Source organism: Hoplias malabaricus, chromosome 1, assembly GCF_029633855.1.
Source record: "Hoplias malabaricus isolate fHopMal1 chromosome 1, fHopMal1.hap1, whole genome shotgun sequence".
In the NCBI taxonomy this organism is placed as follows: Eukaryota; Metazoa; Chordata; class Actinopteri; order Characiformes; family Erythrinidae; genus Hoplias; species Hoplias malabaricus.
The window spans coordinates 62,826,772-62,840,179 of NC_089800.1; the positions used below are offsets into that span (position 1 = coordinate 62,826,772).

General features: G+C 38.9%; 1 protein-coding gene across 2 annotated transcripts in view; it reads left to right on the forward strand.

Annotated features, from left to right (window-relative positions):
- entpd5a (ectonucleoside triphosphate diphosphohydrolase 5a) overlaps positions 1 to 13,200 on the forward strand; it is a 16,373-nt gene extending 3,173 nt beyond the window's left edge. The window contains exons 4-17 of one of the 2 annotated variants that reach the window (XM_066670155.1): positions 409 to 740; positions 1,073 to 4,364; positions 5,207 to 5,286; positions 5,751 to 5,894; positions 6,393 to 6,468; positions 7,239 to 7,274; positions 7,812 to 7,900; positions 7,995 to 8,074; positions 8,192 to 8,253; positions 8,359 to 8,460; positions 9,481 to 9,624; positions 9,739 to 9,795; positions 11,042 to 11,157; positions 11,356 to 13,200. In XM_066670155.1, coding sequence (XP_066526252.1) covers positions 4,070 to 4,364; positions 5,207 to 5,286; positions 5,751 to 5,894; positions 6,393 to 6,468; positions 7,239 to 7,274; positions 7,812 to 7,900; positions 7,995 to 8,074; positions 8,192 to 8,253; positions 8,359 to 8,460; positions 9,481 to 9,624; positions 9,739 to 9,795; positions 11,042 to 11,157; positions 11,356 to 11,439 — 1,365 coding nt within the window. In that variant the 5' untranslated portion in view covers positions 409 to 740; positions 1,073 to 4,069 and the 3' untranslated portion in view covers positions 11,440 to 13,200. The remainder of the gene's footprint in view (positions 1 to 408; positions 741 to 1,072; positions 4,365 to 5,206; positions 5,287 to 5,750; positions 5,895 to 6,392; positions 6,469 to 7,238; positions 7,275 to 7,811; positions 7,901 to 7,994; positions 8,075 to 8,191; positions 8,254 to 8,358; positions 8,461 to 9,480; positions 9,625 to 9,738; positions 9,796 to 11,041; positions 11,158 to 11,355) is intronic. The other variant, XM_066670163.1, reaches the window with a different exon arrangement.
- Positions 13,201 to 13,408: the final 208 nt, after the last annotated feature.

The window sequence follows — 13,408 nt, forward strand, 5'->3', positions numbered from 1 at the left end:
TGCAGTTGACTTAGCATTCTCAGAAAGCCAAGCCCTCTGACAAACAATGTAAACTTAGCGCAGAACATCGTTTTGGATCCGTCCAGCAGCACCACCCTGGCATTGCTTGCCTGCACCCAGGCCAGTTGCTGGCTTTCAAACTACTCATTTTTTTATGAGTACTCATTTCTGATGTAACTGGGAGATATCAATAGAACATTCCACAAGCACAAAAAGCCAAAGGAACATATGGAAAAATTTAGGGTGGAGCTACTGTAAACTTATACAACATGTATGCTGTTAAGCAACTAAATTTAAAGCTAATTGCTAAGACAGGCAAAAGCATCCCATCCCCCAGCCCCCTCCTCCTCATAGAAATAACCTTGAAAATTTTCAAGCTGTCATTATCACCAAAATTGTAATTACAAGGTTTTGATTCCTTCAATGGGAGTTGTTGGGCAGGACACCCACAAACAAGGCATTCCTGTGGCATACTATGTCGTATATTTATAATGGGTTTCTAGGTCTGGAAGGATCAACTTACAAAGCAAGGAGGACACCTTATGTTGGTAGGCTCTTGAGCAATTTGAATCTGTAATTTTGTAATTTTGTAGCAATGTTTTGTTACAGTTCTTTATATGTGACACTGGTGACAAGTTTAAAAATGATAACTTCTGTCATTTTTCTTTAAACAGATGACAGGGGCCTTCAGCAAAATGTGACATCTATGTAAGCTCATTTGACCAGATCTAGGTCTAATTGTAAGTACACAAAATTTGTCCCTGACTTGAATGGAGTGAATTAAGTAATATCCACAATGTGTAATTTGTAGAGGATAAAAATGACATTAAGAGCCTGATTTACATACTTCAGTGGCACATGTTGAAATAGCACAGACAATAAACAATGAATCATGACAAATTCATTGCCCAATCACTGGTTTGCTCAAATGAACAGATTGGTTTGCTAAATCAGTTTCTTTTTATGACCAGGCAAACTTTATTTTGTTTCTTATTGTTGCCATTTTTTTATATGCTGAAGTAGTATTCCATTGTTCTCAGAGTGCTTATTTTCACTGTAATGTGAATTACAGGATGCTGATCATCATGGTTGGGCAACAAATTCTTCCAAATTTTCATTGTTCCTCTGCGGCAAAACATCTGTCAGTCCAGAATGCCTAAATGGGTTTTAAACTTGTCAGGCTTTGCCTCCATCATCCCAGCACATTTTTCATCACATCAGTTAGATAATGTACTGTAATTGCTTTGCTTCATGGTGTAAACACAATTTATGATGTATTGTGAGCATCCATGGATGTACAGAATGCTTTGTCAGTAATTGTCTGCAGTTATGCGCACACATAATTATGTGTATGCTTCATCTTAAGTCTGTGAGAAAAACAAGGCAAGTGACTGCAGCCAATACTCATTACCATATGGTCTTATATCTTACACTGTCAAGCAGACTTGATGCTCACTGCAAGAGATTCTGTAGGCGACCGTATAGACAGGGTATAGTCATTCCTTGGAAGAGAGTGAGTGCATGATCAGGACACTAAACTGGCAGCCAGCCATAATTTAAATAAATGATTTACTGAAAAAAACAACAAAAAGACACAATTTCCCACAAAATTTAACTATAGCTGGTCAGCCAAGACATGTTTGGTTCTATGAGCTTTGGTTCTACAATGGTGATATGAGGTTAATTTAACTGAAAAGTAATTATAATTTAAAACTTTTGAGAATGGAAACAATAAGTATGTAGACTAACCATTCTTCTTATGCTATATTGTGTTTCATTAAAAAAAAAACAATAGTTTGACAGTTGCACAGAGAGTATACTTTGAACACTAAGCATGTCTCTGTTGTTTGAGGTAGGGGATAAATGAACAATTCTGAACAATTCTTAACAATTTCTGTAAATTAGCTCATAGACAGCATACAGCACTGTTACCACGGCATGGGCAGGAGTGTCCTCTTAAATTGTCAGAAGTCAATAAGAGGTCCAGCACATGCATGCTTGGCAAGGGAGAAAAGACCATAATGGGGTACCACAGGATTTGAAAAAAGCAGTAAAAGAGGAAAGAAAGTGTAATATTTTTAGGTCCAAATTACAGCGTTGGAACAGTTGCTCTGCTCAGCCGAGTGGCCTGGGACTGGAATGGCATGATGGGAGCACAAATCCTGCCAAACTCCACCCTTACTCCACCCCTTCCCCAAGCCCTCCATCTCTACCTCCCTTTTTCTGCCCTCTCAATGGCCCTCCTTCCTGCCCGGGATCCTCCTTGGCCCATTCCATTTCTTCTCTCTCCTATTTGATTCACGCTTACACAGAGCAGTAGCGGTTCATGGGAGCCATTCTTGAAGCCGCACTGTGTGGTGAACCACGTTCATTTGTAGCAAGAAAAGAAAAAAGGATGCGAGTTGCGGTGACCCACCTAAACCCTACAGAGTCCCACAAAACAATCCATTTGGCAGTGGGGGGTGGGGGGATTTCACTTAACAGGGTGGAGAAAACCCCACACTAAACTTCACAGTTCACTTAAGGTCTCCTTGCCTGCAGCTCTACATCACATCACAGCACATGGCATGCTTGCACCCCAAAGCAAATGAAGAAACAGCAATGTGAAAAATGGCCAAAATACAAATTTTCTCCGCCAGCAAAACACCTACTTATGTAGGAAAGCACAACCACTCATAGTTCTCATGCTTTCTCTTTAAGCCTGGAGATATTTTCTTTTCCAGTTGAAAATCCTGTGGTGGTTGAATGAGTGGGAGGTAGATGAATTTTCACATGCTTTTTGCTGCCAGTTTCAAGCCACATGCACACACTAACTCTAAGAGTGATAGGCATTTTGAGCATTTTATTGAACATTTTTGGTCATTTACTCACAGGCAGTTTTGTAATCCTGAAATGTTTCTTTATTCACACGTTGTGTAATATCAGTAGTCTTCTTGAATATGTAGAAACACCAGCTCATGCCACTTTATGGACTGCAATGTGTCAGGTGGAGAATTAGAAAACAACACATGTAAACGCTATGTCCCAAAATTACTCACAGGCATGTCTGTGTCCCATCGTTTCTGTTTAAGCACTTTCAGAGCTTTAGTTTTAATGATTATAGTGCAATTTTATGATCTTCCCACAAAGTCACACAATAAATTAGATAATGTCTATGTTACTCTGCTTTTTAAACAAAAGGGAAAGGAAAAACTCACATTTACAAGTTATGAGAGGAATAATAAACTCAAATTAACTATGTCTCAGTTAGCTGTCACTGTATGTGTAATGCAACACAATGCACCAGTGAGAAGCAGTTTATGAGCTTATAGTAGCTGATTTGTGCTATCTAAATAATTCTGGGGCATGAAGGCTGACTCAACAGATTAAATTAAATTAATGGAAGTTTGCATTGTGTTTAAAATTAGAAAATGTGGTTAAATAGCAAAAGTGACTAAAAGCAGCAAGTAAGAATTTAAGTTTTAATTAAGTACGCCCATAAAGTTTATTTTAAAAGGCAATGATCATATTCTCAGTAATCCAACCTGTTTTGAAGTCTTAATATATACATTTTCTTCTTTTAGAAGTCATTCTTACGAGCCTTTAAGACACTTTAGATGTTGGTGGGTGCCCTTTGGAGCCTCTGGTTAATAACTGAGGAGAAAGAAAGTGTGCTATTTAGCAGGTATTCCAGACCTTTTCTTTGGTTAGAAAGGGGAAGGGATGATGGGGGATGGCTCCAAGAGGACCTGAGATGCAGAGGCTCAGGATTGGTCGACGGCCTTGCTTGGTGTGGCCCCCTGCCAGGCCCTTATGTCTTTATATACTGTTAACAGATGACCATCCAGTCCTGAGCGTGTGTTCCTTCACCCTCTCTGTCTCTTTCTTTCCTACTCTTTTCTCCTTTTGCTGCTGCTTTTTTCCCTTTTGCTTCTCACCTCTTCTGCTGACCTTTATCTGCATCTGCATGCTCCTCATCCTTCTCCTCTCTGCAACAACAAGCAAAGAACTCATCCGAAACATCTTCCTCCATTCAAAATTGTAAAGAAATTCCAGTCTCTTGTTGCTGACAGTGTAGGCTTGTGAAACCATGCCACAGCAGATGTTGCTCCTTTCGGTGGTGTCTGTGTGGCTTTTGGCTGGGTTCTTCCTAGCAGAGGCTACATACTACAGCCAGCATGCATACAACCTCCGCCACCGCACATATAGCCACCGCGCCAGCAATGTGGACAACCAGCTGCCACTAGAGGTACCCACGGAGATGCCTGTTGAGGTTGAGGTTCCTCACCCACGCAATTACAGCCGCACCTACTACGGGATCATGTTCGATGCAGGCAGCACTGGCACCCGCATTCACATCTACAGATTCATTCAGAAGGACCCAGGTGAGTTCTTTCTTTACTGTATTCCCCTTTTGCCTCCTGTGAGTATGTCCTTAACTGACCATAATTGTTTGTAGATCTTGTCTCATGCACAGGTAAGTCTTTGGTCAGTCTTTAAGCCATAGATTTAAATGTTTCTTGCTCCAGTTGCTCTGTTATTCCAATCTTAAGCACAATCCATCCTCAGGACATGGCATTACAGCCTGAACTCCAAATGATCCTGTGGAGTCCCGCCTTGTACACACAGCTGACTCCTCTCTCTCTCTCTCTCTCTCTCTCTCTCTCTCTCTCTCTCTCTCTCTCTCTCTCTCTCTCTCTCTCTCTCTCTCTCTCTCTCTTTCTCTCTCTCTCTCACTCTCACTCTCACACTCACTCTGTTTCTCTCTAAGCAAGGGCTGTCTCCTTACTGCGTCTGGGCTTACTGCAGCCTCTTTCACTCTGTGGTGCTAAGACAAATAAAAAGCTCCAAGTGGAGGGAGAGAGAGAGAGAGAGAGAGAGAGACGGATATACAGTAGTTTATACTTTGAGACTCTTTAAGTGGAAAAGATTACTGGGCTGGAATGAATGGTGGTAATGGTAATTATTATTTGATCCATCGTTCACATGGACCCATGGCATCAGCCGATAATGTGCATTCAAGAAACTGCTAATTTGCCTGTCGGGAAAAATGTGGTGGACAGCATTCCACAATGCCCAAATATCCAAGCACAGGAACATTAGCATTGTAAGACTTGAAGAAAGGAGAGAGTTGTCCAGAATACAAAGCCAATGTGATCCTTCTTTTAAATAAGGTCTTCTGTTGTTTCACCTGACATTTATGTGTGTGTTTGTGTGTTTGTAACAGCTGGACTGCCAGTGCTTGACCATGAAATGTACCATGCTGTGAAGCCTGGACTGTCTGCATATGCTGACAAGCCTGAAATTGTAAGTCCATAATGTTCTCATTACATTAATAGGGAAACTATTCCTATTACATAAAAATAGCTCTGATGTTTTCCATGAAATATAGACAGGAGAACCATGAAATTACTTGATTTTAACCCATATCCTCAAAGGATTGCTTAATAATAAAATTTTAGTACTTTCAGTAGTTTGGAATCTGAATTCCAGATTGTCCAGCAGTGCATCATTTAATTCTGTGACAACACAGGTATTTTCATAGTGGTATATTTACTTTTCCAGCTTGATGCTGACCTACTCTAAACCAGTAATACTACAGCTGGATTAATTCTCTGTCCTTAACATTCAGTCAAATATTCTACTTTTAATTGATACTTTGTAGATGTTGACATTTACTTGTTTCCTATTGGTCTTGCTCATAAGCATCTACAGTAACGCTACAATTATATAATTGTTTTAATGTTGGAAAACACTTTCTTGTTCCTCAGGGTGGGGACACCATCAGGCAGCTTCTAAGAGTGGCCAAAAAAACAGTACCTAAGGTGGAGTGGCCACAGACCCCCGTGGTACTGAAAGCCACTGCCGGCCTGCGGCTGTTACCCGAGGAGAAAGCCAAAGCCCTGTTGGATGAGGTGAGGCAAAGCTTTCTTTTGCACTCCTTCATTCCTCTTCTCCATCCCTCTTTACTTCAGACAGTTTGGTGGAGAAACCGGACATTCCGCCAAAAGACAGGGGGATGTTAACCACGTTGTTTGTGAGACGAGAGAAAAAGAGAGAGAAATAGAGAAAAAGAGAGGCTACTACTGCATAAAAAGCAGCTGTTCTGAGGCTGTCTGGAGTAAAGGGAGCCAGACTGGCGTTTGAATTATTGTATTTTTCACCACCACAACAACCACAGATGTGGTTAAGATCTCCCCCAGTTACAGATGACTTTGCCCAAGATTGATTCAGTGTACTTCCTTCAGACTCCAGATAAAAGGGATTGGTTTAGTTTGAGGGTTTTGTTTTGCCCTAACATATTCCAATACACAAAGTAAAATACACATATTGAAATACACCATAAACTCTAGAGGTTTCATTCTGTTGTAGTAATTGTGGTCAACAATTAAAATATATGCTTGTATCTACAGGTCAAAGAAATATTTGATGAGTCTCCTTTCTTTGTACCACACAACAGTGTCTCTATCATGAATGGCACAAATGAAGGTAAGTTTTAGGGCTCAAAAAAGTCAGTACTTTTACTTTTTCTCTGTTTAGTCTGTGTTTTTCAGTTTGTCTGTTATAATGTCACAAATTCTTGAGTATTTGATACTTTGAAAGCTGCCTTTCTTTTTACAATGATTTGTTTTCTAATCAGCCTCCCACACATGACTGTGTATTATTAAAGAGTGCTCCACATCCTTCTTCTCAGTGTGGCTGACAAATGTTTTCATTGGGTGCTCAGATGTACATGTCATTACCTGCTTTTATGAGCTGTAAGACCTGTCTGATTACCTAGGCTGGTCCATGATGGCCCTGAACTTTTATTTTTTATTATGAAATTAGATTTGACCTTAATGAAGAAACATGCAGTGCATGCACTCCACATTAGTCTGAGGTCTGTGGCAAAACCTAAAACCACTAATAGCAGGTGGCACAGTTATGGCAATGACTCAGCTCTGGCCCCATATCCTAAAGTAGGGACTAGACTGCCAGCAGCAAGAAATTATACCTTGATAATACAGAAAAAACAGTTATTGTTATCTTGAAACCAGTACTCATTACAGCAAAATTACTCAAAAGCATAAATTATTTTAGGCATACATTTTTAGAGCATTTTTCAGCACTATATTATTAACAAATAGTGACAATTAATGTGAGAAAGTAAGTGAGAAAGTGATTGCAAAAAATTGTGTTGTCTTCCCTGGATGATCAGCCCTTTTCTGAATTTGCCATAGTATCTCAATCTTACGATTTCTCTCTTTGTCTCTCAACAGGGGTTTTAGCATGGGTTACAGTGAACTTCTTGACAGGTTAAGTATTGCTCATGTTTGCTTTAGTGTTGTCCGTGACAGCTAGTAGTTGATTGGTGTGGAGTTTTGTGGCCCATGACCCAATCCACACCATCATCCCCCTATCCATCAGAAATCTCACTTTAAGCAATGCTACCACCAGAACAGATGTGATATATTTAGAAAACTCATAAACTCTGTAACTGACAGATATCCACATGCTACAAATCATGATACTCTATCATGCATCATTCTGTCTTTTGGACAAAATAGGTTCTTGGGGGCTTTAAGTGTTGAATTAAGGGAAATTATGCAAATGTATTTAACAGTGAATGAAAAACAAAAATTGGCAATTAGCATTTATGATGTTAACTAGTAGTTACTAGCTATAGTTATAGCTATAATACCCATGCTAGCATGACCAGTCAAGCTAGTCCTTGTACTACGAAATGGACAGAACTTACTGTTCATGACAGACTGTTTCTGCATATATGCAAATATGGTCAGCCTGACATTTAAATAACAGTCTTTATAAATTTGCTGTATTTTATTTTACAGGTCACTTGTATGCTAAAACGAGAAAAACTGTGGGAATCTTGGATTTGGGTGGAGGCTCCACTCAAATCACATTCCTCCCAAAATCAAAAGTAGGTCTATAATAAATGGATTTATTATGTAAGAGCCACACAATGTCTAATGCAGTTTGTCATATTCTTAAAATTTTCTTTGCTCTTTTTGCAGAAAACTGTGCTGACCGCTCCTCCTAACTACATTGCACGTTTTGACATGTTTAATAGCACCTATGAGCTTTACACTCACAGGTATCCAGTGGAATCTCTTTATATTGTACATTTGTATACTGTAATAAATATTTTTATTTCACACAGTTCCAAAGTTTATTGAAAAATCATTCTTCAATCTCTGTTTGTTTTTTATAGCTACCTTGGAAATGGACTCATTGCAGCCCGACTGGCAACACTTGGTGCACTTGGTGCAGATGGTAATTGTATTTTTTTATTTATTTTTTTTTAAGATTTTATTTGCATTCAAAACAGCTTTCCAATATTGTTTTGTGGTTAAAATACTTTGGCCTTTTTTTCTCCAGGTCTTGATTGGAAGGTTTTCAGAAGTTCTTGTTTACCAAAGAAGTTCAGAGAAGACTGGACTTTTGGTGGGATCACTTACAAAGTCGGTGGAATCCCAGATGGTAAGAGCTTAACGAGGAACGCAACAACAATAAAAATAAATGGCAAAGCTTAGGTGTTCAGGCATGAAATGCAGTAAACATCTTATAAGAATAAAGCAATTACAGTTGTTCCAAAGTTACATGAAATGAGTAACCCATTACACAAGGCTTAGTAGACTGATTTTAAGACATTAATCTGACAGTGGCTTAGAGAGGCATCATTTTGGAATTGTGGAGTCAAACAGCATTTCAGCATTTGGCCTACTTCATGTAATGGTGTGCTGCTCAACAGGCATTTGAACAGTAATAATACTGTAAACATTGTATTTAAGTGAAGGGAAAATTGTTAGTTGAGTTACTCTCTTACCACAGCCATGTAGCCATAGGATTCTGCTTTAGTCACACGCTCATGATCTTACCCTTTTTTGCAAAACAGCAGAATCACGGTGAGTAATGGCCAGCAGAGGGGTGTACATAGTTTCCTGCTGCTAAATGTGAGCATACAGACAGTTCATTTAAGTTCGTTCTAAAGCAGTCTGTTTGGAGCTTCATGAGGGAAACCTCTCTTCTGAAGTGTTTGTGGTAAACTCTTAAAGGAACAGACCTAAATTTTTTCTTAAAAACATTTTCCCCAGGTTTTCAGAGTCATGTGTGCCTTGTGTAATGCTTGCTTCTGAAATTAGATACCACTCTACATAACCTCCCACAGAAACACAACGATTTTGGATGCAATTGACTACATAAAAAATTCTTCAAACTAAGGTTGAAGTACTATCTTGTATAATACAGCCTTGTTCGCAAAGCATTTCACAGAAATGTCTGTAGAATTTGTTTTAAATTATTTATTCATTATATCATTTATTTAATTTACATTGACAAAAAACACTTACATTTATCTGCAGTATAACATTGCTTATGTGTTTTGTTGCCCTTTCTGGTTGCCAAACATGAAGCTATCATTGGGCACTCAGGGAGCAAATGGATTCTGAGAGTTGAATGGTCTAAAACTTCATCAGATCTCATCAGATCTTTTATTCACAGGTTATGCAGGATACAAACTATGCTATTATGAGGTGATGAGGGTGGTGAAGGGGGTCATCCACCAACCCTTTGAAGTGAAAGGAAACAGCGTCTTCTATGCCTTCTCCTACTACTATGACAGAGCCGTGGAGTCTGGCCTCATTGGTATGAAGTGTTTATTTTATTTTATACGATTTTATTTAGACTGTAGTAAATTATAATTTTCAGGTCATGAGAATTGCATAAGTTAATTAAAAAAGATGTCTGACTCTGTTTCAGATGGCTCCCGAGGTGGTGTTGTAGAGGTCAGAGACTTTAAGAAAAGAGCCAAGGAAGGTAAGACTGCAGACTTTGGAAATATTCCCTTGCTCATAATTCTGTGTGGGTCAAAGCCTTTGCCGCACTCACTGTACAAACATAAACTCTTGGTGCTTATTTGCATTCGAGGCTCCCGACAATCGCACAGCCTTCACAAAATGACAGCTCCACCACCACATAAACACACCCTATTCCTCTCCCACACAAATACCTGACTCTGTGTGTTCTCCTGCCCCTGTATCTCCCTAGCCTGCTACCTTGGAGTTTCTGAATATGGCTGAGTTATGCAATTTCTGAGATAATGCCCAACTAAGGGCAGTAAACTAGCTGACAATTACATGAAGCACAGCATTTAAAAAAAGCAGAACTTGACATATGAGATTTATTTATTTATTGCCTAATTAGCCTGACTTAGTCAAATACAGGGGGTCCTCGACTTACGACGTTGATCCGTTCCTAGGTCGCGTCGTAAACCGATTTTCGGTGTAAGTCGGAACATACGTACATACTGTACGTAAATAACATACTGTAAGCACTTATCCTATACTAACACCTGTCCTCCTCGGTCCCGAGCCGCGTAACCGTGTATTCTTCCGCCGCGCACACCACACACGAAGTTCGCCCTACGACGTTTACGACGCAAAACCACTTAAGTCGAAACAAGGCTGTATACAGTAAATGGGAGATGTGTCGTAACCACGAAACATCGTAACTCGGGACTGACGTAACCCGAGGACCTCATGTAATGTCACTTAAATGGCAGATTTATCATGAGGAATGAGGTGGTGTCTTATGTTTAGTGAGAACATTGCATCATGGTCTTGATGGGCCACATTGGGCACTCTAGTCATCCTTGGCAAAAGACATCTCTCTTTGGCTGTTATACACTTGTTGTCTGATATATGACAGGAGGCACCAAGGCTCCATGGCATGCCCACTCTGAGAAGACTTGACAATTTGGCACAGCTTGCCTGTTGAGGCTTGACACCACGTTATAACATGAGCAAGCTGCAGCATGAAACAATTACTTAACATTGTCAGCTAAAGAACGAAAAATCTCAAAACAATGTGTGGGCTTCCATTTCACGACAATGTGACAGACGCTTAGCAAACGTGATTCGCGTTTTTCTTTTAGTGTATTATGCAATTCTTCCCAGAACCCCTGTAACTCTTTTTTCAGCAGGTGCTTAAAAACTGAACTGCAGTTTTCTAAATATAGCAAAGAAAAGCAATCTAAACTAACAGTCTCTTCTCTTTTGAAAAGTTTGCAACAAGATGACCAAGTATCGTCCCATCAGTCCATTCTTATGCATGGACATGACATACATCACCTGCCTGCTGAAAGAGGGATTTGGCTTCAAGGACAGCACTGTTCTGCAGGTGAGTCTCTCGACTGGAAAATGTCAGTGAAAACCAGAGGCTGATGTGTTTGTGTAGCTTCGAATAGTGATTTTCCTTTTAACTTGGCTTTGTAGAAATGCAGTAGATGTCTATTTACGGCTTTGGATGGCAGTAACATAAGCTAATTTAGGTAAAATAATGAAAATGAGCTATAATCTGCCTTTCTATCTCCCACAGCTATCCAAAAAGGTGAATAATGTTGAAACGAGTTGGGCTTTAGGGGCCACTTTTGATCATTTCCACAACCTGAACATTCACTAAGGTCTGCAGAGCCATAGTGACCCTGGGCCGGGAAAACACAGGGTGAAAGCAGGGAACCTCGTCTAAACCCTGAAAACAACCAGCCCTGTACTGCAGCTTACAAACATCTTGCCCTCCTCCTCCCTCACTGCCATGCAAACATCCGGAGAACTGTCCACAAAGAAATCACTATATTTTTGTAAAGATGGCCAGGCCAACATGTTATTTCTACTGTATGTTTAACCCATGATTAGTTTATTTTTGTAACTTGAGCGTTTACATTTTTTTCCCACTTTCGTCTCACCTGAGGCGCTGCCTGTCTATTTTGGCAGTCTTTAAGTTTGTGATGTGTAGTTAGGTTTACTGCGACTATTCACAGCTTTTCAGGGAGTTCAGCTTGTGCTGTGGTTTAGAATTTTTTCTGAGGGGGGAGAAAGCTTCTTTAATGTAATAATTTAATGCTTCCTGTAAGCTTTACATTATTATACTGTCATCTACCTATTAGTACTTGTTGGTATAGTATCAACACAGTAAACTTGTATCAAGAAATAAACGGACCCCATTTAGGAAAATTAAATGATTAGATTTTACAAATCCCTTCAGGCTAATACATAAACGTACTGTAGCTGTTTTTGCTGCAGCAGTAAATGTAGTGTTGATAAGAATGAAACGTGTGGAACACAGGTAGTGATAGATATGGGGTAAATCATCTTGTCACTCAGCTGAGTACATGAATGCTGTTGTATGTATTTATGTACGTGTGTATTTATGTATGTCTGTTTGTATGTTGAAAAGCTTTGCTGTTTAAACATTGGACTGGAATATAGGGTACCAACAGGAAGGCTGCAGGTACTTTGGAATTACAAGTAAGATACTGACAGAACCAGAGAGTAAAATTATTGATCTGTATTACCTTTACTCGGGTTTTCACCTTAACTACCAAGTTGTCCAGTGATGTTAATACACTGTTTACTTAATGTTATATTGTCACATTATAGATAACACCTCCATGAGAACTTTCATATAAACAAATAAGCAAAATGTTTAAGCTTACTGCTTAACACTGCATTTAAAGAAAAAAACTGGGATGCTGTGCAAATATAAATAAAAAATTGAATTTAATATGAAAGGCATTTAAGCCCTACATTTATTTCATAGATAACACAATGATAACATTTCAAATGTTGAAACAATTTAACTTTTATTAATAAAATACTAAATTTACATATATTAAATGTAATTTTAGTATATTTTGAAAAATATATAGCCATACAGAGACTGATGGCAGGAACACGGTTGCCTCATCTCTTTTTTTTTAACTACACTCTTTATATGTTTGGGAAATGAGGAGACCAATTGCTGTAGTTTTGAAAGTTAAATGTTCACAGTCTTGCTCCATATAGGGAAGGTGGTGGTTTCTTTATTCTGTTCACATATTGTTTCTTCTTTGCATGAGTTTTAACTTGAGTTTGTTGATACAATGAAAAACTCTGTTCATAGACAGTTGTTTTTGGAAGTGGTTCTGAGCCCAGGCAGTGGCGTCCACTACAGAAACATGTCTGTATTTGTTTGTAATTTGCACAATATCACAGCTTTTTTTTTTTGTATGAAAGGTGTTTATACTATAGAAGATGCCATTTTTTAAATTACTGTATAAATATTTATTATACATGGATATCCACCTGAATCAGAGCATTCATACTCATTTACGTGTATCTACCCAATGACCATTTCAACAAACTATCCTTACTATGCCTATACATATGTACATTAATAATTACTCTGGTTGTGTGTATATATATATAATTTGTGTTGTTGGGAGGGGGGGGGGGGACTTTCTTCTTATACTGAAAAAGGGTGGCACACGCTATAAATATGCTTATCAGTGTTGCGTTTAAAATATGTACATGCTCCATTATAATAAAAAAAATACATATGTCAACACTCATTGCAGAGCCCTTTTGAATTTCTTAAAAATCACTTCATCACA